The sequence below is a fragment of the Rattus rattus genome, chromosome 9 (assembly GCF_011064425.1).
Source record: "Rattus rattus isolate New Zealand chromosome 9, Rrattus_CSIRO_v1, whole genome shotgun sequence".
NCBI classification, from domain to species: domain Eukaryota; kingdom Metazoa; phylum Chordata; class Mammalia; order Rodentia; family Muridae; genus Rattus; species Rattus rattus.
The window spans coordinates 42995128-43020247 of record NC_046162.1 but is presented as its reverse complement, the minus strand read 5'-3'; the positions used below and the strand labels follow the sequence as shown (position 1 = coordinate 43020247).

The 25120-nt window shown below is 48.9% G+C and overlaps 1 protein-coding gene across 2 annotated transcripts in view; it reads right to left on the bottom strand.

Annotated features, from left to right (window-relative positions):
• Spns3 (sphingolipid transporter 3 (putative)) overlaps window positions 1–25120 on the bottom strand; it is a 57701-nt gene that overhangs the window by 1870 nt on the left and 30711 nt on the right. For both annotated transcript variants that reach the window (XM_032914070.1, XM_032914068.1), the window contains one exon: window positions 5170–5235. In XM_032914070.1, the coding sequence (XP_032769961.1) occupies window positions 5170–5235 (66 nt within the window). The remainder of the gene's footprint in view (window positions 1–5169; window positions 5236–25120) is intronic.

Below are 25120 nucleotides of genomic sequence, written 5' to 3'. Positions count from 1 at the left end.
CGCAGCACTGAACAGAGACGCTCTTGAGAATTTACACTTGAGCTGGGAGAGCCTGTGTGGTGAATACAGCCTGTGAACACAGTGGTAGGCAGTATCTCAGTTCAGGGCGCCAGAGATCAGTGCAGGTAGGTGTGACCAGTGCAGGGCAGCTGTGCCAGGGAGGCTCACACAGCTCCATGCAAGAAGGTAAGGGCATCAAGAATGTGACTTCTGGAGTCAGACAGTCTGGGGTCCACTCCAGATCCCTACCCATTAGCTGTGCGTCTTTGGGCAAGCCGCTTCAGCCTTGCCTGTCTCCTCTCTAAATGACATAATGATAGTACCCACCTTGAGGGCTGTGCTCAGTGTCATTTAGTTTATATTCAGGAGCTCCACATGAATATCTATCCTGCTTGGCAGAAGGCTGTGGGCATGTGTGCTTCCTGCCTGGCAGGCATTCCCTCGCTGGGCCAACTGCGGCACTATTTCTCACTGACGACTTACCCTTATGTCACCTCCTCTGCGAAGCCCTCTCAGGTTTAGGGGCCTGCCTACACACACACACACACACACACACACACACACACACACACACACACACACACCCCACAGTTAAATGCCCCTGGAACTGGGAGGGGTCCTTTTTGGTCCATTTCCTTACCTCACATACTGTATTAACAGCAAAGCCCCTCGTGTCTCCTGTGTCCCTGGAGTACCGTAGCACATGAGGGACAGGAGGGCTACTGAAAACCTGCTGACTAAGTAAGTCTTCTGAAAGACCAGTCTCAGGAGAACACTCGCCCTCTCAGAGCTACTTCCTACTATGGCAGCCACAGAGGAGATTGCTGCTCTGGAGTCTTGTCCCCAAGACCTTACTGTCCATTATCTGAACCCATCTGCAAGTAATAATAATAATAATAATAATAATAATAATAATAATAATAATAATAATGATAATGATAATAATAATAGCATTTAATAACTACTTCCTGCATGTGTTTTTATATATCAGCTCTAGCAGGTCATGAAGGAGATATGATTATTTCCTGTATTTTATAGATGGGAAAACCCTCACAGAGCAGGTAATTAAATTGCCCAGAGCAGCCCAGCCAGGAAGTAACAGGGTCCAGACTGGATGGCAGGCTTTCTTCTCCCAGAGATTGGCCTCCTGACCCTCTGATGTTAGGGATGATGGGCGCTGACATTGTCAGCCATGTTGGTGTAGTCATTGCACAGCGTTTAAACAGTGGACAGTAGGGATAAGAAGACAGAAGCAGCGGGTTGGGGATTTAGCTCAGTGGTAGAGCGTTTGCCTAGCAAGCGCAAGGCCCTGGGTTCGGGCCCCAGCTCCGGAAAAAAAAAGAAAAAAGAAGACAGAAGCAGGCCATGGAGGCTCACACCTTTAATCCCAACAGGCAGGAGGCACAAGCAGTGGGGCTCTATGAGCTGGAGGCCAGGCTGGTCTATATGGAGTTCCTGACCAATGAGTCTACATAGTGAGACCCTATCTAAAAAAAAAAAAAAAAAAATTGAAAAGACAGGTTCCTTAGTGGTCCTGCCTATGGGCAGGAGAATCAGTGTCTTACAGAGAGAGGTCAAAGGGGACACAGAAATATGACTCTGAATTCCAGAACCCTACCAGACAGACATAGGAGGTCTGCTGGAGAGAGGCATGTAGGTGGGCAGGGCTGAGCTGGGGAGCCACTGTGGCCATCAGATGGTGGTCACTGGGCCGAGGTTCTCTCCCCACACAGTAAGAGAAGCTGGGCCTCCTGCCATCCTCAGGACCTGCCAGCACTGGAGGAGGAACCGACCACAGCTCTGCACCTTCTCAGGACTTCCTTCTCACCCCATAATTATGTGATTAGTCATGGGTGGCTCTGAGGAGACGGCTGAGCTTTGGCTTCCTACACAGAGGCTTCATGCATAGATCCACATGGGGCCGGAGCTGCTCAGGACCCCAGAGTAAGGTCTCTGCAAGCTGCCTCCATATCTTCTCAATATAGGGAAACGGGTCCCACCTCCCTGCCTCCTCTGGGTACCTGTAACTCTGCAAAGGCTGGGCCTCGCAGCACCTGGCAAGCTGGGGCTGGGTAATTTTGAAAATGAGCGGCTTTTGGGTTTTCAGCATTCCAGGTTCACCAGCTTCTGAGACAAAAACACCTGTGTTTTGGCTCACCCACCCTTCTCAGAAAAGCAGTTCCCTTTATAGCCCAGGGCAAGAGAGGTGCAGACAGCCACCGCCTTACAGAAAGTTGGGGAGACAATCACTAAGGACAGATTCCCTGGCAGCTTGCTTGCCTTCTGCACTCCTCAACTCAACCCCTGTGGCCAGATACCCCTGAATGGTAATACAGTCCCTCCTCGGGCATCCCTCTGCTCAGGACTGGGAGGAAGAGTGAGCCACTGAGGAACAGCCTGGATGGGGCAGCTGGAGGCTCCTGGAGCAGGTTTAAGATAGAGAGAGACACCTTCTTTGTCTTTCCAGGAGAAAAGACGGTCTCAGGCGCAGCAGAGCCAGGAGGAGATGTGTAGGGAGGGAGCAGGGAACGAGCTCCTCATGAGGATGACTGAACAAGGAGATAAATGAGGAGAGACCTGCAAGGAGCCTGCAGGCTGGAGAGGTAACTGTGAGAACCCAGAAGCTGTGCTGAAGACTACTGGGTCAGGCTTCTGTGGGAAGTCTGCTAGCAGTGCAGTTCCTGTACTGACTGACTCTCCGCCCATCCAATCAGATGATGAGGACGAAGAGTCCGAAATCAGTGAGGAGCTCCTCCAAGCCTGACTCAGTAAGGATGAAGTGTGAGAGCCATTAGAGTGGGCAGCCCTTTGAGACCTCGGGTCTAAAAGGAGCCTAGATCCTCCCTTGTGGAGAGAGCAGTGTCCTGGGGCAGGACCGGTGGGGATTAGATGCCACCTCCTCAGGAACACACAGGGTACAGGTTTTAGCTCCATGAGTCCTTTTGGCCTGAAGCACACTGGTAGGAGCTACTTGCCCTGTTGTGCATTTGAGCTGAGGCTGTCACAGAAAGGTCAAGTAATGGCCACAATCTGTCTCTCATCATAAGTAGCAGGGACTGGCATGAAAGGCAGACTGCTAAAAAGCTCCCAACTGAGCTGTCCATCCTCTCCCCTCACCTCCCCAGGAACCCATAGTCTCTACCTCATTTTCCTGTTAGACCCTCTCTGCTCTCTCTACCAAGAGCTGTCCACCTGGCTGTCTCCTGCTACAACAATACCCTCATAGCAACCAAAAGAGACATTCACCTCCTACTCAGGGGCAAGCGCAGGTAGGTACAGGGGCCTTTCCTCCAATCCTGCACAACCTGTCCCCACCTAAGTCCTTCCCCTGACCTGCTTTCTCCATGGGACCTCAGTCTCCACACACGTGTCCCCTCCCCGTTTCCTGCAACTTGGCTTTCTGCCATCTCTGCATAGTATACTCTTGTAAACCTGTGCCCCTCTAAAACGTGGGAGCTGAAAGGACTGCCCTTCCTGCCAACCCCACCCCATCTAGGACAGGAAGATCACTGTGGGCCACCGGGCAGCTCAGGGCGGGAGAGAAGGCAGGGGGAAGGGCAGGGAGCTGGCTAGAGCATATCCTCCAAGCCATGAAGGGCTGGGAGAGTTGTAGACTGGGCTGCATGGGGTCCGCCAGCTCCCCCACAGTCCAGATTCTGGCTGGCCCCCAGAACCACCCTCTCCCTCCTTCGCAGTTGTGAGCACACTCCTCTTTAGCACTGCAAAGCACCTGGTTCTGCCAGGTTAATGATTCCAGCAGAGACAGACATGGGGATGCCAGGTAGCCTTCACATATCATCGGGGCTGTCATGTGGAAAAAAGGGATCACGGTGGGGGGTAAGTGGAGGAAGCTGTGGGGGGCAGGTTCAGTATGACTTGAACCGCCTGAGAGAGGATGAGCTATGTGGAGGGCGGCTGCTCCCTCAGGCTGGCTCACTCACCCCACTAGGGAGGTAATGATTAGACCTTTTTATGGGCAAGGAAACTGAGGCCCAAGGCCAGGCTGAGTCAGGCCTGGAGCCTAGGTCTCCGGTGCAGAGGGAGGGGCAGGGAAGACTGGCTATATCTAGTGATGTGTTCCTTAAAGCCAAAGACAGGGCTGAGCCTGAAACACGGCAGGCAGTGAACATCCTGTCAGCAGTGCTCAAGCAGACCTTGTTGTCAGTTAAATGGCATACATCCCCATGGTCCTTCCAAACCCAGATTCTAGGACCCCAAGATAACTTTAGGAGACAGAAGTGCCATGGGAACCTCAGGGTCACAATAGGAATCCTACCCATTAACCCCTGTGCCTGATACTGGGCTAAACCTTCTACAGGTTGTCTCTTCCTCCACTCTCACAACAATGGTTACTAACATTCCATCCCCATTTTCCTTATCAGGAAACAAAAGCTCAGAGATACAAAGCAACCTGCCTAAAGTCACGTGGTTCTTGAGTGACATAGGGCAGAAGCGGGCTGACCCAGGGTTGTCTCTGCAGAGGACTCTAGTCCGAGCCTCTTCACCAGACAGCTTTCTACCTGTGGCCAGGCCACCCAGAACCCTATACCCAGTGCTAGACTGTGCCAGTCTGCCAGGAGACAGCAGGAGGTCCCTCAGTGTCCCTAGGCTTAGGAGCCCTGTTTGTTATCAATCAGGGCTCAGACTTTAATAATGTTCAAAGTCCTTGGGCCTCCTCAGAGGCAGCTGAGAGGCTGAACACAGGAAGGAGCTGGACTGTGGACCCTGAACCCATGTGGCAAGAACATCTTTAGGTCTCATCACCCCAGACGGCCCTTCAAGTACTCCATGCAGTGGGGTGGGCTGGAACCAGCAGGCTTTAGAGGCTAGTGCTCTAAGTCCAGCATTTCTTTCTGTGACTCTAAAGAACAGGCCAGGGAGCCCGTTCACTAAGAAGTAGTATGGCAAAGAGTGAAAGAAGACCTGTGTGCCAGTCCCAGCTCAGAGCTCTGCCACTGTGTGACCTTGGTGCAGGTACCAGCCCTTTCTGGGTTTCCATGCTTATGTGCAGGGATGAGATAGGAAACGCTTGAGAGTGTTTGAAAGGGAATATATTATCTACAGAAACTGTGAAAAGTGACCCTTAACCCCAGTCTCAGGGCCTCTGAGGTCCTTCCCAGTCCCCAGGCTACTCAAAAGTGCCAGGACCAACATGTAACCCATACCTACCAACAGGATATCAGCAACTACTGCCCAGTTGCAAGACAGAAGGAGCTCCCCGAGAGCCAGGAACACCTGTGGACAGAGTATGGCCTGGATGACTGCCCCCACCTCAGGCACCCACCCCTCCCACAGTTCCTCCTCAATTGTGCAGGGGGGAAACTGAGGCTCCCCCAGAGGAAGGCACTGAGACCCCCAAGATGAGCACCATGTCTGAGAACTCTGGTTCATAGCCTCCAAGACCCAGCCCTTGGGGGGGGGGTCACCCAAGAAGGAGGAAACATCGGGACTACCAGAGCATTTCCAAACGTGAAGACTCAGGACAAGAAGGCCAAGGTCTCGGCCCCACCACTTTCTGTTTGTTTTCTCCGGAGGTCTGCATATACCAGTAAGCCCCCCACCCCCAAAAGCAAGCCTTAGCACAGCCATTGTGCAGACACAGGTAATTTCTAGCCAAGGCCAAGACTTTTCTCGGGTCATAGCTGGTCCAGGACAAGGCCAACCAGAAACACAAAAAGCTTCAGGCCTCTCTCCGGTGCCACCCTCAGCCTTGCTCCCAGTATCCTCTACTACTGACCTGTCTTACCCAGCATTCTGTGCTGTTTTACCTCGTGCCAGAGGATTAGGGAAATCCTCATTCCCCTCACTCAAGAGGAGCTTAATGAAGCAACCGAAGAAAGAGGTGGAAAGGCTCACTTCTCCTAGCTCTGGAGAGTTTATTGCCAGGGTGGAATTAGTCATTCCTGGAGTCACGGGGCTATGCCGAAAGCAGCACAGGCTTGGGAACTCAAAGGCTTGATATCCCAAAGGCAGAGAAATGAACAGCACCACCACCAGAAAGAACACCTAGTGCATGCCAGGCATCACCGCCCCATACCCGTCTTGGGCCAGGTAATTTGATAAGGTTATCATCATACCCATGTCACAGATTGGATCACCAAGCCCAAAGGCCACTTTCCAGAGATGCCCTCTTTTCTGTGTCTGGCTTGTACATGGTGAGATTGGGAAGGCCTATGGCCTCAAGAACTTTCAGGGGCCTCCAGTGGCTACTGTGCTTTAAAGGCTGATGAGGAGAACTAGCTGGGGAGGGAGTCCTAGGCAGAGGTGACCCTGGCAGATACACAGGGGCAGTCAGAATGAGATAGAAAGATCTTCAGGAGCCCACCAGGCAGAAGCCCCACAAACAATGCCTGGCAGACACCTTTTGTGAGCAGTGGCAGGAGGCTGGAATGTGCTGCCACACTGGGTGGGGCAGGAGAACAACCCGCTCTGGTGAGAGAAGAGCAGAATAGAGGCTAAGCAGCTCCTGTGATCACACACCCAACCCAGCTGCCTGTGGCTGCTGCTTCTGGCCCCGGGTACCCTAACTGGGAGGCCCTTGAGGTCAGGGTGGGTCTCCTCCTAGGCCTAGGACAAAGGCTGGGCAGCCACAGTAGTGGGAAGCAGGAAGTCACTGGTGGGCAGGACTCGGGTGAGGCCCAGGCAGGCCACAGCCCTGCATTCCATCTTGACAGGGCCTGTCTACCCAGATTCTGGACCACATGAAAGCCTGGCCTAGCGCAGCTCCCCTCCCCATGGTGTCCTGTCATCCGTGCACCTCTACCTGGGCCAAAAGCCTCTCCTCTCCACATACTTCAGCCTACCTCTATGTCCTCTCTTCCTCCACACAAGCTGGACACCCATTACCACAGGAACACACCCCCTGTGTGGTGTTACCCTTACCTCCACACCCACAGGACATCCTGAAATGTACCTTTTCCAGCTGGACTAGGGTGGATCCTGTCCCAAAATAGAGCCCCTTCAGAGGGAGGCTGCAGCCACAATGGGGCCTTTCAATGAACAAGCTGCCTAAGGATGCCAGGTTTCCAGACATACCTGGAAACAGGCTCTATGCCACCAAATCCATCACTCTACTTGTGGCTTTGAGGGGCAGAAGGCCGGTGGAGACAGCCTGCCTTCTAATCCCATAATTACAGAGGCTCTCCAGGCAGTGAAAGCCTAGCCTTCTGGGCTCAAGGAGTGGCATTGCCACAAAGGGTGGGACACCTGCTTGGGGACCTTGGGAAGGTCCCCACACTCACCTTGGGGCCTGGGTTTCTCTCACTGCACAGTCTGGACAGACACTAACATACCATGCTTCTGCAGCTGGAAACCTGGTTATACACATTTGTACACACATTGTCTCCACAGGTACAGTACAATACAGTCCTCATTCAATGACTTTTGTGGTACAGTCAGACTTGGCTTCAAATGAAAACCAAGCAAACAGAAAAAGCCGTGGTGGTGCACCTGTAACCTCAGCACATGCCTGTAACCTCAGCACATGCCTGTAACCTCAGCACATGACTGTAACCTCAGCTCATGCCTATAACCTCAGCACATGCCTGTAACCTCAACACATGCCTGTAACCTCAGCTCATGCCTGTAACCTCAGCTCATGCCTGTAACCTCAGCTCATGCCTGTAACCTCAGCACATGCCTGTAACCTCAGCACATGCCTGTAACCTCAGCACATGCCTGTAACCTCAGCTCATGCCTGTAACCTCAGCTCATGCCTGTAACCTCAGCTCATGCCTGTAACCTCAGCTCATGCCTGTAACCTCAGCACATGCCTGTAACCTCAGCACATGCCTGTAACCTCAGCACATGCCTGTAACCTCAGCACATGCCTGTAACCTCAGCACATGCCTGTAACCTCAGCTCATGCCTGTAACCTCAGCACATGCCTGTAACCTCAGCACATGCCTGTAACCTCAGCACATGCCTGTAACCTCAGCACATGCCTGTAACCTCAGCACATGCCTGTAACCTCAGCACATGCCTGTAACCTCAGCACATGCCTGTAACCTCAGCACATGCCTGTAACCTCAGCACATGCCTGTAACCTCAGCACATGCCTGTAACCTCAGCACATGCCTGTAACCTCAGCTCATGCCAGTTATATGTCTGTAACCTCAGCACAGGATGACATTTTCTAGTTCCATCCATTTGCCTACAAATTACATGATGTTTTTGTTTTTAATGGCTGCATAGTATTCCATTATGTAAATGTACCATATTTTCTTTATCCATTCTTTGGTTGAGAGACATCCAGGTTGTTTCCAATGGTGGTGAGAAAAACAGGGGGTGTTAGGTGTTGGGAGGAGACAAGTGGGCTGGGAGAGGGGAAAGAAATTGATGTGGGGCATCTCTGGAAGGAGCTGGAGATCTAGATCAGGGTAATGCTCCTGGGAGTCTATGGAGGTGATGCTAGCTGAGACTTCTAGCATGGGGGATATAGAGGCTGATGTAACCAGGTGGGACTTCCAATGAAGGGAGGGGACACCAACCCACTCACAAAACCTCCCATTCAAAATTTACCCCACCTACAAGATGTGCAGGGATAGAGATGGAGCAGAGACTGAGGGAATGGCCAACCAATGACTGGACAAGCTTGAGACCCATCCCATGGGAGAGAGCCAACCCCTGGCTCTATTAATGATACTTTGCTATGCTTGCAGACAGAAGCCTAACATAACTGTCCTCCGAGAGGCTTCATCCAGCAGCTGATGGAAACAGATGCAGAGACCCACAGGCAAACAGTAGGTGGAGCTCAGGGAGACTTATGGAAGATCAGGAGGAAGGACTGAGAGAGCCAGAGAGGTCAAGGACACCATGAGACCTATAGAATCACCTGATCTGGGCCCATTGAGACTCATAGAGACTGAACCACCAACCAAAGAACATGCATGGGCTGGACCTAGGCCCCTATACGTATGTAGTAGGTGTGCAGCATAGTCTCCATGTGAGTCCCCTAATAATTGGAGCAGGGGCTGACTCTGACCCTGTTGTCTCCCTTTAGATCCCTATCTCCTAGCTGGGCTGCTTTCCTTGGTGAGAAGATGCACCTACTCCTGCTGCATCATGATGTTCCAGGGCAGGTTGGTACCCATTGTGGGGGACTTACAAAGGAGAGGGAGATGGGGGAATAGGGGAAAGGGGTATGTGAGGGTAGGACTGGGAGGAGGGGCTGCAATCAGTATGTAAAGTGAATTAATAAATAAATGGAAAAAATAGAACCAGCTCCTACAAGTTGTCCTGTTACCCCCACACTTGTATTGGGTACACACACACACACACACACACACACACACACACACACACACACACACACCACTTTTTTTTTAATTAAAGGAATGAAGCCAGGTATGGTGGCTCATACCTTGTAATCCCAGCACTTGAGAGGTTGAACCAACCTCAGCTACAGAGTGAAGTAGCATCTAAAAAAAGAAAGACAGAGAAAGAAATAGAAAACAACAAGCAAGTACACCAAGGGCTGTTCAAGGTGTTTCAGCTGTTCAGCAGGTAAAAGCACTTGCCAGAGAGCCTGATGACCCCAAGTTTCATCCTGAGTTGGATACCAAAGGTGGAAGGAGAGAACCAATATCCGCAAGTTGCTCTCTGACCTCCATACATGTGCCATGGCATAAGCACAGCACACACACACCCCATGCATACTACACACATATCCAGACACCACACATACACAAATGCACACTCATCACATGCACCACACACAAACACACACATACAAACACATGTGTCACACCACACACACACATATATACCACACACACATACAACACACATACACCACACATACATAAACATACACACCACATGCACAAACATATGCCACACACACATACATCACACATGCACATACATCACACACACCACACCACATATACATCACACACATCACATGCACAAACATATGCCACACACACAAATATACATCACACACACACACCACATACACACACATACATTGCACACACTACATACCATACACACATATATATCACAAATACACATACTACACAGGTGTAGATATAGATTTCCAATTTTGAAGAATTTGGCCAACTGCTTATCTCTCAGGTCCAAGTCCCTCTTGGACAGCCATATAACCTCCCATTGACATGTCCCCTAACTTTCTTTCCCTCATCCCCTCCCCATCACTGTTCCTGCCCAGTGTGGCTGAGCCAGCTAGGATACAGACACAGATCAGCTGTCCTTAGACTCAAGGAGGCAGGCAGATCCCAGCGCCTGCTGACCCTGCATGACTCCTCAGTCTGCATCGTGCATCAATCTGTCTCCTCCTGCCCATTGCTGATGGCTTGATCCAAACCTCTCCGGTTTCTTGGGCCTTATCATCTCCCCAACACCTGCCTAGAGAGGACTTCCAAAGGGGAAATCTGATTCTGCTTTGGGCTTCTCTTCAGGATCTGGTGGCTTCCCTGTACCCTGACTTAGTTCCTGATGGGTAGGAGGTCCTGGGAACACTGCCCAGGGCCTGAGAAATGGCCCTGTGCTAGAGAACTCCTGACCTCTGATATTTCATCCTTGAGCTGGGCCAGTGACAACCGGTATGTATGTCTGGCTTTAGTCATCCTAGTCAGAGAAGCTTGTACACACACAACCATGTTTACACTGCCAGTTATCCACACACACCAGATGCACAAGCAACAACATAAACATACATGGACTTCTGCACCTACAGTTACATATATGCAGTGCCTCATACACATGCATTCAAGCTTTAATACCCATGCACACACACTCAAAGCCTGAGATACACATACAACACTCACATATCACATGTATACACACATGAAGGTAGCAGAGGAGATATATAAAACATCAAAACAGTTGTGGTGCTAGGTATGGAATTCTCTCTGTAAGGTCCAGCTGCTTAGGAGGCTAAAGCAGGGGACCATTTGAGCCCAAGAGTTTGAGCCAGGCTGAGCAACATGGCAAAATCAAAACCCAAACTACACAATGCATGCACAAATTAGTACTGGTGTTCGTACAATCACAGGCTGAGCATTAGCTGGAAAGTAGCCTACTATGTACCCACACGACACTGTGACACAATGGCCAGCAAGTCAGTCTCTCTCTCTCTCTCTCTCTCTCTCTCTCTCTCTCTCTCTCTCTCTCTCAATCTGTATGTATCCTTGCACAAAACATACATACACTCATGCCTTCACACCTGCACAACTCTCGGCACATAGGCAGAAAGATGAAGGGTACATCCTGGCCAGGGTCAACCCCCAAGAACCTGTATCTTCAATCTGACCCCACCTCAGCCTTCAAATTGAGCACTGACTAATCTTTGATGGAGAAGTTCTAAGGCTCACTGGGAAGGAGCAGGTCACTGTCCCCTCTGGACTCATGGTAGGAAAAACTGAAAGAATCTTTCCCACTTGTGTAATAATGCCACACTCAGCATGGCCGAGTCAGCCAGAACAGACCCAGAATATAGCCTGGCCACCAGTAAGCAGCCATGTGGCTGGCATGCTCTACCCTGAGGCCGGCCAACCTGTAATGGCAGGCACTGGCCTGGGGGACAAGGGCACTGACTGGTCTCCTGAGTCCATCAACCACCCAACAACCTGGTAAGCTGGCAGCAGGAAAGTGAAACAGGAAGCTCTGGGGTCCTCCTGGGGAATCCTGTCAGGGTGTGAACTTTCTTGAGGGGCCATGCACGGAGAGACACCTGCTGGATCCTAGCAGGACGGTAGGCCTCTTTAAGCCCCACTGAGGCAGTTCTGAGGGTGGGATGCTGGTTACTCAAGCCCAAAGATCAAAAAAGCAAAGAGGCTTCTCCCAGAATTCCTGAAGGGTGGTGTTGGGGAGTGTGAGGAGAATTCTGAAGATCTGAGGTACCATTGCTGGCACTATCCCAGGAGTCAACCCTCAGATGACCAGTGACCGCAGCTCAGTGGACATATTCTGGCTGATCCCAGACAGCCTTGGGAGTCCTCAAGGCACAGCCACCTCAGCCAATCTTAACTGCCCCGGGGATGTCCGTGCTGGCCCTGCTCCATTCTACCTTGGGTAGGGAGCAAATTCGATGTTCTGATCACGTGTGAGTTGGAAAGTGTCTGAGCGGTCATCTGGAACAACTCCCAGGTAAAGACAGAGGCTCCTGAAGCCAAAAGCAGTAAGTCATGGAAAAGAGATTTAACCAAAGACAAAGAACAAAAATCCAGTGAAATAAACATTAAATACTGGCAGGCAAGCAGAAAGGCGGATGATTCTGCAGGGTATGCTGCTCAGTGTCCTCCCCAGAGCCACTCTACAAAACCCTCCTCACTGGAGGAGATGCAGCCTAGAGGTGTCCTTCACAGAGAGCCAGTGGGACAAGTGGCTGCAGAAATGGGGAGAGTGAACTTCCCTATCCTGCCTCCACCAGCCAGAAGGCAAGCCCCCATTCCAGAAGGGGATGCACCCACCAATTACACCGAGGAGCTGTGCTGTACACTGCATTTACCTAAATCCCGACTCGGAGCAGAGCCCAGGTGCTCTAACAAAGACTCCCTACTACCTGGTCCTGTAATTTCCTCAGGCGACAGAAAAGTCTATAGAGCCTAATGTTCAACTCAAAGTACAACCCTGATGCAGGAGAGGACAGCCACAGAGAAGCCTGGGCCCGAGTCAAGAACTGTACAAGCACAGCCAGTGCATTGTCTGAGCAGAGCTACCCACACCCAAGGTAGGGGAATGTGATCTGTGCACACTAAGGGGGCTATGCAGACATATAGGAGGGGAAGGAGGGAGGAAGGAAGGGAGGAGGGCAAGGAAAGGAGGTAGAGAAAGAAACAGATAAGGGAAAGAAAACAGATAGAGAACGAGAATACAGAGACTGAAAAAACATAAAAAGAGAAGTTAGGAAAAACTTGTCTATAGCCATACCACCCTAATGCACCTGATCTCTAAAAGGAAGGACAGGGGGATAGAGAGATGGCTCGGTGCTTAAGGGTGCTCTGTTCTTCCAGCACCAATCAGACAGCACATAAATGCCTGACTCCAGCCCCAAGGGATCTGACACACCCTCTTCTGGATTGCATGGGTACTGCACACATGTCTCTCACACACAGCATGCAGTCACAACATACACAAAATAAAGATAACTTTTTAAAAAGAAAAGGAGAAAAAGGACAGCAAACAAGGGGGAGGGGAGGAAGGAAAAGAAGTGAGGAGGGAGGGAAGAAGGGAAGGAGACAAGGAAACAGGGGAAGAATCCAACCTAGAAGGCAGATGGTAAGAGAAGGGACACAGACATTCTTATAATTATTTCAAACTACAGAATAATGTAAGAATCCAATACAGAAACTGCTTATGGATAAAGTCAGCGCTCAGTAGGATAAGACATAAAAGGAGATGACTTACCTAACGAAATATTACTAAATGGAGAAGGAAAACCACAAACAACATCAACGTGGAGCTAATACAGTGAAAATAACCGCATTTCCTGGTAGTTGCCAAGAGGACACAAAGAAAAGAATTACAGAAATGAATGACATGGAGGGTGGATGAGGATGAGCAGGGCTCTAGGTCTAGGAAGGTAGAGACATGGTATTAAGGAGGGGCCTGCTCTTAGGACCAAAGATTTGGGAGCCTTCTCACATTTCTTCTCCGTTGATGTCTTTTTGCCTCATCCAAGTACCAGTCCCAACCATGATTCAGCACAAGGAAAAGAAAGCGGATAAGCCTAAGAAACAAAGAGATAAAATGAGGAAGGACTGGCTACTGATGCTTGTAGAAAGAAAAGCAGTCATGACAAACTCTGAGGTGTTGTGAAGCACCTGCCTTGGGTATACTTCCTGGCTGTGAGGAGTGGCCTCCTTAAGTCCTTGCCCTGTGGTCAGAACCTCTTCCCTTAGAGTCAACTCTACCTGGCAATTTGCTTTGAATGAGTATATTACAGTAAAGGGGGTGGGGTAAACTTTCTGTGATTGGGCTATAAAATACTGTCTCTCCCTTCTTAGTCATTGTCCTCTATGCTTTGATGGAGCAAACCACTAAGTAAAGGCAGCCATTCTGATAGAGAATATAGCTCATTGGTGAAGACCATGCCTATTTTGCCTGAGGCAAAAAATCCACATTAAGAAACTGAAAGGCAATAACTAGCTAGGAAAGGGGGTTCAACACCCATAGATCTGAATCCTGCCAGTAACCATTAGTGATCCTGGCAGCCTTCCCCAGCTGAGTTTGCAGTCGAAACAACAGACTTTGAACTAATACCTCAATTGCACCCTTGAGAGAAACAAAAACCCAAGTGACCCACATAGACTCTGAGGCAGCAATGCTTGTGTTACACTTCTGTGTTTGGGAGTGATTTGTTACACAGCAATAGAGACTAATACACCAACTAAGCTGCTGGATTTCAAGAAAAATTAACGAAATATCTGAGTACCCGCAAGGGGAAAAAGGATCAATGCTAAGGATGTTTTGTTTTGTTTTTGCTTTTCCAGCGGGGTTTCTCCGTGTAACAGAGCCTTGGTTGCTCTAGGTTCACCTAATAGACCAGGCTGGTCTCAAACCCACAGTGCTACCAACATTAAGGGTTTTAGAGATCAAGGTGGGTCATGGTAGCATACACCTTTAATCCTAGCACCTGGGGAACAGAGGCAGGAGGATCTCTGTGAGACTGAGGATAGCCTGGTCTACTTAGTGAGTTCTAGGACAGCCAGAGTTACATAGTGAGAGCCATCTCAAAAAACCCAAAAGATTAAAATTTTTAAAAAACAGGTGGGGGAGCTGGGTACCAGGGCACATGCTTATGATCTTAGTACTTGGGAGGTGGAGGCAGGAGGATCAGTAGTCTGAGTTTGAGGCCAGCCTGGGCTGTGCGGTAAAGAGACAGATGAGAGGAGCACAAACTTTCCTAGAAGCATTAGACTTGGCGCTACTCACAGCTAAGCATCATAAGAAGACAATTCTGGTAAGCACTGTTAGGGATGATAATTTGGGGTCTGGAGAGAGGGCTCAATGTTTAAGAACACTTGCTGCTCCTTCAGAGGACCCAGCTTTCTCAGCATCTGCATGCTGTTTCACAACCATCTGTACCTCTCTTTGCTGGGAGTCTGATGCTTTCTTCTGGTATCCATGGACACCAGGCACGCACATGGTATACATACATATGCTTAGGCAAAACACTGATACACAAAAAATGTTTTTAAAAAAAAGAATAAAAGAAGAAAGAATTTTAACTTTGGTGCTTGGGTCATGGCTCAGCCTGAATTCAGATGCCCAGTATCCATGTAAAGAGCCCAGTGTAGGGGCTCTGAGTACAATCCCACTACTCCAAAGGCAGAGCTGGGGGAAACCCAGGGGTCTTGTTGGAAAGCCAGTCTAGCTGAATCAGTGAAGTTTGGGTTCAGTGGGAGAGCCTGTCTCAGAGGGTAGAGAGCAATAGAAGAAGTCATTGGATATCGACCTCAGCCCTTGCATGCACACGAAAATGAATAAATAAACCGTATATTTAGGGAATGCTAATTTTGTGATAATTCCTTGAGATATGCTTCTTGATATTTATTTTCTTCGAATAAATTCAACTACTGGCAGTAAGCCACTCGAATTTTTGAGTGACAGTTGTCAGGTCCCTTCCCATGCCTGGCTGCCTCCGTCAGGAAAATGTCAGCCAAGAAATCCGTTAGCAAACAACAGCCCTCCAAGACAGCCTGGCCATATTTGAGTTTTGTTTTTGTTTTTGTTGTTGGTTGACCTGATTTAGTTTGCTGTTGTAATTGGGGAGATTGTAGGGGGGGGCTCTCTGATAAACTTGATACGGGTAGCCAAGGATGACCTTGAACTTCTGATTTTCCTGTCTCTACATCCGAGTGCTGGAATGACAGATGCATACCCCTATATTCATGTAGAGTTAGGGATCAACCCCTCTTGCATTTTAGAGACACACTCTACCAATTGAGCTACATTCCCAGCCCTGGTTTTCCTGTCTGCAGTTAAGATATCGCTAGGTATCTCTGACTGGCCTAGTAACGCTCTAGTCAGGTGACCTTGAACTGACCCCTCCTGCCTCAGCAGTTCTGAATGCTGGGAGTAAAGGTATATACAACCGATCATTTTAAGTCTTCCACTACCACTCTGAGAACATTTCATTTCAGCCATAATGACCCCTGAAACTATGAGTGAGGACTCCTGCTCCAGAACGACATGGTCTAGTCCTACTCCAGACAGCCTGGATCACAAGCCTGGGAACTCCAGATGCCCTGGCTTCCCCTGGAGCTGTTCTCTCAAGCCAGGAAGGAAGCCCACGACAACGTTGGCTGGGCCTGTAATTGATCCACACATAAGGCCTTTGGCCGGTAGAAGATGAAGGTGTGCTGAGGTTGAAGTACATTATAACACCACATTGGCATCCTATAGCTATACCACGATCCTATGCTGGCTATATAAGGCTGTTTGGCTCACTCTGGGAGACATTCTCCCGGGCTACCCAGTGAAGTTAGAACACAGGCCCACAGAAGGAGTCTTACATGGTCTTTTCTTGCTTCCTTGCCTCTATAATGGGTAGACTGAGCAGGTAGCATAATGGCCGCAGTGATGGTGGCAGCAAGCAGAGGCAGTGACCAAAGCTGTACGGTGGCAGGAGAATGCTGAACAGTTCCAGGAAATACCAAGGGCAGAAACGGTAGTGACCACAAGTGGTGTGGACAGCGAGGGATGGTGGAAATACAGAAAAGGCAGAAGCTATAAAGAGCCAAAGATTACAGTTGTAGGGTCATACACCCCCTAAACGGGTCCAGGGGCTACCAGGCTTTAAAGCCAATGGTGTCAGTACTCCAAGCTTGGGAGCTACAGCACTAGCTGCCTGCTGCTGATTGCCGACCCTCACTGTCACTTTAACACCAAGCATTTCACTAGGTGGGAGTGCCCTGCCACTGGCAATCAAAGGCCAGAGCAATCAATGTCCCTCCAACCTGAGCAGCTACAGTCATACGTCTCCAGCCTCTCTGGCCTAAAGCTTTAAGCTTCTGAGCTTTCTCAGCCTTCCTAATTCTGAGACCCTTTAATACACTTCCTCATGCTGTGGTGACCCCCAATCATAAAATGATTTTTGTTGCTATTCTATGACTGTAATTTTGCTACTGTTATGAATCATATTGTATACATCTAATATGCATGATATTTGATGTGTGATCTCTGGGAAAGGGTCATTTTTACCCCCAAAGAGGTCACAACACCCATTTTGAGAAATGATGCCTTAGAGCTATTAGTCTGTCAGCCCAGCCCCTAAGCCTGAAGAACCCAAGGGCCAGGGACTAGCAGTGTAGGAAGAGGTGGTTCTCGTGCACATGTGGTTTCCATCTGAGTAGAGCAAAATTAATGAGACTCTGTTTCAGAAAAAGAAAAAACTCAACCATTTCAACCCATTGAACCCAGAAATGCATGCACTGAGGAGGTGACACAAAATAAAGGAGTCAGTGACAGAGAATCTATATACGCAGACTGATAATGAGCACCAGCCTCATTTAAATATGGGACCACTGTCAAGCAGCTACTGGGATTATGCACAGAGAACAGATTGTGGATGTTATAACTCTAGAAAATGTAAAAATAAAAAATAACAAAACTTGGAAGGTTAGGGAGAGAAGGAGGGGAGACGCAGCTGGCATTCCCTTTCGTAGCTGGTCTTCAGTAAATCCAAATTTCCACAACTAATTTGAATGTAATGCTTTTGACTTCACCTCAGTTTCTGTCAGTCGAAGTCACACACGCAACATACACTCTGTGCTTGTGTTTCTGGGAGGTGTCTAGCAGGAGCAAGCTATAAAGACAGGAGGTCCACTGGTGGTTGCCTAGGCCTGGGGAGGAAAAAGGAGGGAAGGTATGGAGGTGGGGAGCATCTGGGTTATTTTCTATTGTTGTGGTAAGGCATCATGACCAATGCAACTTATAGAAGAGTTTATTTTGAGGCTTACAGTCTCACCGGGTGAGAGTCCATGACAATCCTGGTGGAGAGCATGGCGGCAGGCATGGCATTGGAGCCATATCTGAGAGTCTACACATCAAAACAACAACCACGACACAGTGACAGTTAACTGGGCGTGGCATGGGCTTTTGAAATCTCAAAGCCCACTTCTGGTAACACACCTCCTCCAGGGGCCAGGGAGTAGAATGTGGTACTTTGAGAATAGCTCCCGTAGACTCATATGTTTGAATACTTGGTCCCCAATCAATGGAACTGTTTGGGAAGGACTAGGAGGTGTGGCTTTGTTGGAAGCAGTATACCACTGGTATCTTATCACAGCAATAGAAAAGTAACTAAGACAGTGAGTGGATACAAAGCTGCTCTCTGGGGTGATGTAAAGGCTCTGAAGTCAGTGCAGGGGCTGGGCATAGATACAGGCACCTGGTGTCCCTGGGAGGCTGAGACAGGACAGTCATTTGAGCCCAGGAGTTCAAAGGCAGTCTGAGCAACATAGTGAGCCCTTATCTCCTAAGGGAAAATTGATGTGTGAATGATCACACAGCTCTGAATACACAGGATACCACGAGGTACCCACTTAAAATACATGAGTTGTGTGGTATGTGAATTATATCCAAATAAATCTGTTCCAAAAATTACAAAGTGGACCTGTGAGATGGCTCACTGGGTAAGGGCCCTTGTTACGAGGGCTGACAATCTGAATTCAATTCCCCACTCCTATATTGAAAAGAGATAATAGAGTCCTGCAAATTGTCTCCTAACCTCCACATGAATGTCATAGCACCTGCACACACAGGCACATGCATACATGCATACACAAAACATAGATAACAATGCAAAAAAAAAAACTGCTGGAGAGGTGGCTCAGTGGTTAAAAGCACTGGCTGCTCTGTCAGGGGATCTGGGTTCTATTTCCAGCACCCACATGGTGGCTCACAGCAACTCTAGTTCCAAGGGACCTAACACTCTGGCCTCCACAGCCACTGGGTACACACATGGTGCACAGACATGCATCCAGAAAAACCAAGCATACACATAAAATAAAATATAATAATTTGTAAACGTTATTTAAAAATCACATGACCTCAGTATCTATCACCATGGCTCATGCCTGCAATCTCAGCATGCGGGAGACTGAAGCAAGAAATTGCCACATGTTTGAGACCAGCCTGGGCTTCAAACCGAGTTCCAGGCCAGCCTAGCCTGGGCTACAGAGTGAGGCTCTGTCTCAAAGTAACAGCAAAGGTATTTCTAGTGAACATAAACCTGGGAGTGAGTACAGAAAGGCAAATGGGAAGGCAGCCGTCTAAGGAGACAGCACACGGAGGTGGAAGCAGACCCGTGCGTTGAGAGTAATTATTTCTGTTTTGAGATAGAATCTCACTGTAGTTCTGGAACTCAGTTAGAAGGACAGGCTGGCCTCACACTCACACAGATCTGCCTGCCTCTGACCTCTCAGGTTCTACTGCACCTGGTAACCACTAAATGTTTTAAGTTTCCCAGAAGTAAAATATAAATGGTGGGTGGGGCTGGAAGGGTGGCTCAGTAGTGAAGAGCACTGGCTGCTCTTGCTGAAGACCTGGGCTCAGCTCTTAGCACCCACACAGCTAACAACCATCTGTAACTCCAGTTCAAGGGATTGAGGTTCTCTTCTGGCCTCTGCAGACATGTGGTGCATATACACACTTGCAGACCAAACACTCATATACACTATATAAATAATACATATTGTATAAAATATATAATAATATATATATTATACATGGAAGGTTCGTCCCATGTTATTTCTCTTCCCAAACTGTGCTCACTTCAGTGACTTCTTCCAAACTCCCAGCTTCAAGTCAGCAGCCTAAACCTCTGTCCTGAAGCCCAGGCTGGCACACGGCAGCTGCCTCTTGGCATCTGGAGTTGCATGTCCTGAGAGGCGGCCTGGGATGGTTTATCTTGACTGACTTGCTGACTGGATTTGGGATCACCTAGAAGACAGCTCCAGCAATATCTGCGAGGATGTTTTTAGAGAGCTCTGACTGAGGTGGGAAGATCCACCCTGTATGTTGGGCTGTGGGCTGGGGGCCGGGACTGAATAAGAAAGACAAGGGGAGGCCGATTGGTGGCCCACCCACCACACCTAGAACAGAGGGTAAAGGCAGGCAGACCTCCATCACTTTGAGACCAGCTGGATCTACATAGTGAGTCCTAGGCTAGCCAAAGCTACATAGTGAGACCCTGTCCCAGCTGGAAAGAAAAAAAGAAGAAAGAGGGAAAGTGAGGGGGGAGAGATAAGGAGAGAGAGGGAGGGAGAGAAAGGTGTGGGGGCGGGTGAGTTGAGCACCGGCATTCATCTCTCTGCTTCCTTACTTCAAGCACAGTTACCTCATCAACTTGACACCAGGAGAGCTATCCCGGAAGAGAAACCTCGACAGAGGAAATTCCTCCATTAGACTACCTACAGATGAGACTGTAGGGCATTTCTAAATGAATGTGTGATGGGGGGAGGGGTGCATCCCACAGGGGTGATTCTACCTCTGTGAAGGTGATCCTGAGGTGTATAGCTTGTCAAGCCCTGAGGTGCAAGCCTTAATAAGCAGCACTCCCCCTTGGCCTCTGTTTTAGTTCCTGCCTCCAGGTTACTGCCTTAAGAATCTGTCATGATGGAGCTGGGGATTTAGCTCAGCGGTAGAGCGCTTACCTAGGAAGCACAAGGCCCTGTTCGTCCCCAGCTCCAAAAAAAGAACCAAAAAAAAAAAAAAAAAAAAAAAGAATCTGTCATGATGTCCCTCATCGATGAAAAAGGCCAACTATAAGGTGAAATAGACCCTTTCTTCCCTGAGCCACTTTCCATCGCAGTCTTTATTGTAGCAGGAGAAACGCCAAGCGAGACACAGGATGTCCAGCTGCCTCGTGCTTCTGCTGCATTGTCTCCCTGCTGCCGGGGAGGGTATCCTTAAACCATGAAGCAAAAATAAACCCTTCCTGCCTTAAGTTGCTGTTTTTGGAGTGACAGAAAAAGCAACTAATACACAAACCAAATTCGACATGCCGAAATTGGAACCCCACAGAACTGTAAAAACAGCCACCCTTCCCCTCCCTCCCAGACGTCCCCTCAGCAAAGAGCAACTCCTTGACTCCAGTGGCTCAAGCCACAGACACGCTCTTAACTCCTCTCTCTCTTTCTTTCGCTCTATACCCAATCTGTCAGGAAATCCTGTGGCTCTACTTCCACAACACACCCAGAACCTGACCATTTCTCCACACTTCCTCACTAGCCAGTCTGACCCAAGCCACCGCCCTCGCTGGCCTGTGTCATTGGAAAAACCTCTTCATTATTTTCCTCTCCCTGACTTGGGCACCGCCCATTCCATCTCAACACAGAAGTTAGAGAATTCCCCCTGCCCTTTTTATTTCAAGTTTTCCCCTTACCTATTTAATATTTGTGTTTGTGCATGCACGGAGGACGCCGAGAGGCATGTGTACAGACCACAAAGCCAGAGGACAACTTGCAGAAATCAGTCGCCATGTTGGTCCTAGGGATCGAACTCAGGGTATCAGGCTTGGCCGCAAGCCCTTTTACCTGCTGAGCCATCTCACTGGCCCCAGAGAGAATTCCTTAAGCTATGTGATTGACAGTTGCTAAATGGCCCCAGTTAATCCTGCCACATCATGTTCATGCCTTTGCATTGTGCTCTTCCTCAGTGAACCTGGGTGGGTCCTACATCACCTCAGCTAATAGAAGGATGCAGACGTGATGTCCTTCCTGGGGACTAAAGGGCTTTGCGTCTTCCACTTTGGTCTCTTAGATACTGTTCTAAAAAGAAGCTGATCTCCTCTAACAAAGGATACAGAGTCCTATGGAGAAGAGCCACAGGAGACTGGTCAGTGTGGGCATTTCAGCCCACCCCAGGTCAGTGCAGCCACATGAGTGAGCACAGGCTAAAACTGAAAACACAGGAAACAGGAGAGAAACGGTCCTGCCATGAGAAATCACTGAAGGCCGAGGATGTGACTCAGTTGGTAGAGCTGAGCCAGCATGCACAAAGCCCCACTTTTGATCCCTGGCACTGCTTAAACTGTGTATGATGGTGCACACCTGTAACCCCAGGCCTTGGGAAGAGGAGGTGGAGACAGGAGGATCAGAAACTCAAGGTTATGCTTGGCTACATTTGAGTTCAAAGCTGTCTTAGTGAGGGTCACTGTTGCTGTGATGAAACACTATGACCAAAAGCAACTGGGAAGAGAAAGATTTCACTTCCACTTCCACATCAGTTCATCATCAAAGGAAGTCAGGATAGGAACTCACACAAGGCAGGAACCTGGAGGCAGGAGCTGATACAGAGGCCATGGAGGGGTGCTGCTTACTGGTTTGCTCCCCGTGACTTGCTCAGCCTGCTTCCCCGTAGAACCCAGAACCACCAGCTCAGGGATGGCACCACTCACAATGGGTTGGGTCCTCCTGCATCAATCACTAATTAAGAAAATTCCCTGCAGGCTTGCCCACTGTCTGATCTAATGGAGGCATTTTCTTAGTTGAGGTTTCCTCCTCCCAGATGACTCTAGCTTATGTCAAATTGTCATAAAACTCTCCAGCAAAAAGGCCATGGGCCACATGACAAAACAACAATAGTTATAATTACTATAGTAGACTGTTTTAAGCCACTAAGTTTTGGGGTGATTAGTTAGATCACTTGGCTTGCATGCAGGACACATTCACTGGTCCTCAGTTCATATCTGAAACCAAAGTCATTGTAGGTACAAGGTCCTGCATGGTCTGCATGCCCCACTTCCTGCTGTCATTACTCTGAACACAGTTCCTCCACCCTATCTTGGCTCTACCCCCTCCAAGACACATTTCCTTGATTCCCAGCAGTTACTTTCTCTTCCCTGGAGTCCCAACATCTGCTGTTCTCCTCCAACAGATTGCTGTTTCCCACTACCACATGGTTCTGCCCTTCCCTTGCTTCCGGTTAGTAATGAAGCTTTCATCGTAGTGAGGCCCCTTGAACCCTCATCCTATGTCTTTTCTCTTCTGTTATTTCCCCCAGAATGCATCCTTCTCTGACATATTTATCTCACTCCACATAGATTGTGTGCCATTTTGTTTAATACAATCCCCCTAGTGTTTAGAATGGTGTATGACACACAGGACATACTGGGATGTATTTGATTAGGACAAGGGTTCTTGCTCCTAACTAAGATGTGGCCTCAGATCTACCTCTCGAGATCTCAGACACATCAGAAAGTCCATTCCCTCAGTTCAGGAAGCCCAGCTTTGGTGGAAGGTACAACTCGAACCCTAGACTTCTTACCTGTGAGATCCTGAAAACAGAGTAGAGCTAAAGACCCACGCCCAGTGGGCTTCCTGTCCGTACGCACAGACATGCTTCCCTTCAAGGTGAAATTCCAGAGGGACCCAGAAGGTGGGGGACAAGAAGACCTGAGCCACAGCAACCAGACGATAATATCTTGTCATCACATGTTCTTTCAGGTCCTTGATCCTCTCATCAAAGGACAGACTCTAGGGATCTGGAGAGACGACTCAGCAGTGAAGAACACCAGACGCACTTTCAAAAGACCCAAGTTCAGTTCTCCAAACCCACTCTGGACGGCTCCTAAACGCTTGCAACTGCAACTTCAGGGAAATTGACACCCTCTTCTGACCTCCTTAGGCACCCAAACACACGTAGCATATACTCAAACACATACTCATAAATCAAAATAAATATATTTTTCTCTGTTTCTCCAGCCTGCTATTTTGAGCCACAAGTTAGAGTTCAAGAGAAAATATCACTTTCAAAGTAACTTTCCAGGATTGGTCATATGAGGCAAGATGGCTTCACCTAGCTAGTGCTGGTTGCTAGTGCTTGGAATCTGACCACAATGTTGTGAGGGAGCCCAAGCTACACAGAGAAGGCATGGGCAAGTGCTCCAGCTAAGTTCTCATCAACTGCCAGACAGCTTGGCCTCCAGGATCCAGCCCTCCCCATCTGCCTTCTTGACTTCAGATAGAAAACTCGATGCCACCCCTGCTGCCTCCAACTGAGTCTTGCCTAGCTGAAAAATCTGAGCAAAACAAATGCTTTTGTTGTTTTGAGTGGCCAAGTTTCATTACATAACCATGGTAGCTAGAACAGGCTCCAAAGTTCATTCACCTCCTCAGTGAGGCCACGGGTAAGTAGCCTCCCATCTTACAGCTGAGAAGACTGAGGCTCACAAGGTCAGTATCTTGCCCTAGATCATACAACTAGGGAGTGTGGAGGCAGGAATGACAGCCTGGTCTTTCAGATTCCCCAGTGCACACTCTTTGCCAGGCCCAAACTCTGGCTGCTCCATCCTGAACACAAAGTCCACCAAAAGTGGGACTGTCAGCATCCAGCCATGTCCTCCAGCCAACAGGTTAGCAAGGGCTGAGAGCCCCTGCATGAGGCTCAGTCCTCCTCTAAGGGACGAGCCCCTTTCCCTCTGAAGGGCAGCAGCCCTGGGAAGAGGGCCAAGGAAGGGGCGTGAGCCAAGACCTGCTGCGAGTGTGTCTAGATCCTAATTACCAGCCTCGAAATCCACTTCCCTTGCCAAGAGGCCCTGAGGAGAGGAGATGGAGTCCCCACACCTGCAGGTGGCCCACAGGGCCTGAACTAAACTCCATGTGCTCAGGAAGCTTCATTTCCATGGAGCACAGGAAAACTTAGTCTCTACCAATTTGGGAGCAGACACACTGTACTGCCAAAAACCCTGTCTTCCCACGCAACGTAGGTACAGCAGCTAAAGTAAGAGAAGAGCTATGTTCGGCCATATACACAGGCACACATACCCCACACAATTATCTGCAATCCCTGATACTCAAGCAAAGACAGGTAGACAAACAGTACAGAAGGACACATGGTACACATAAATTAACATAACTCAATATGTATGCTCAACATATATTCAACCTGAATATACATGTGTGTAGCATTGCACACATATAAGAGCATACATACATACATACAACTCATTTACTAAAATATATCCACGTATGTGGATGGATACATCAGTTCACACACACACACACACACACACACACATACTAGCATGCATGCCCATATACATACACATATAAAACAAATAAATATATTTTAAAAAGAAATAGAGGGGCTGGGGATTTAGCTCAGTGGTAGAGCGCTTACCTAGGAAGCACAAGCCCTGGGTTCA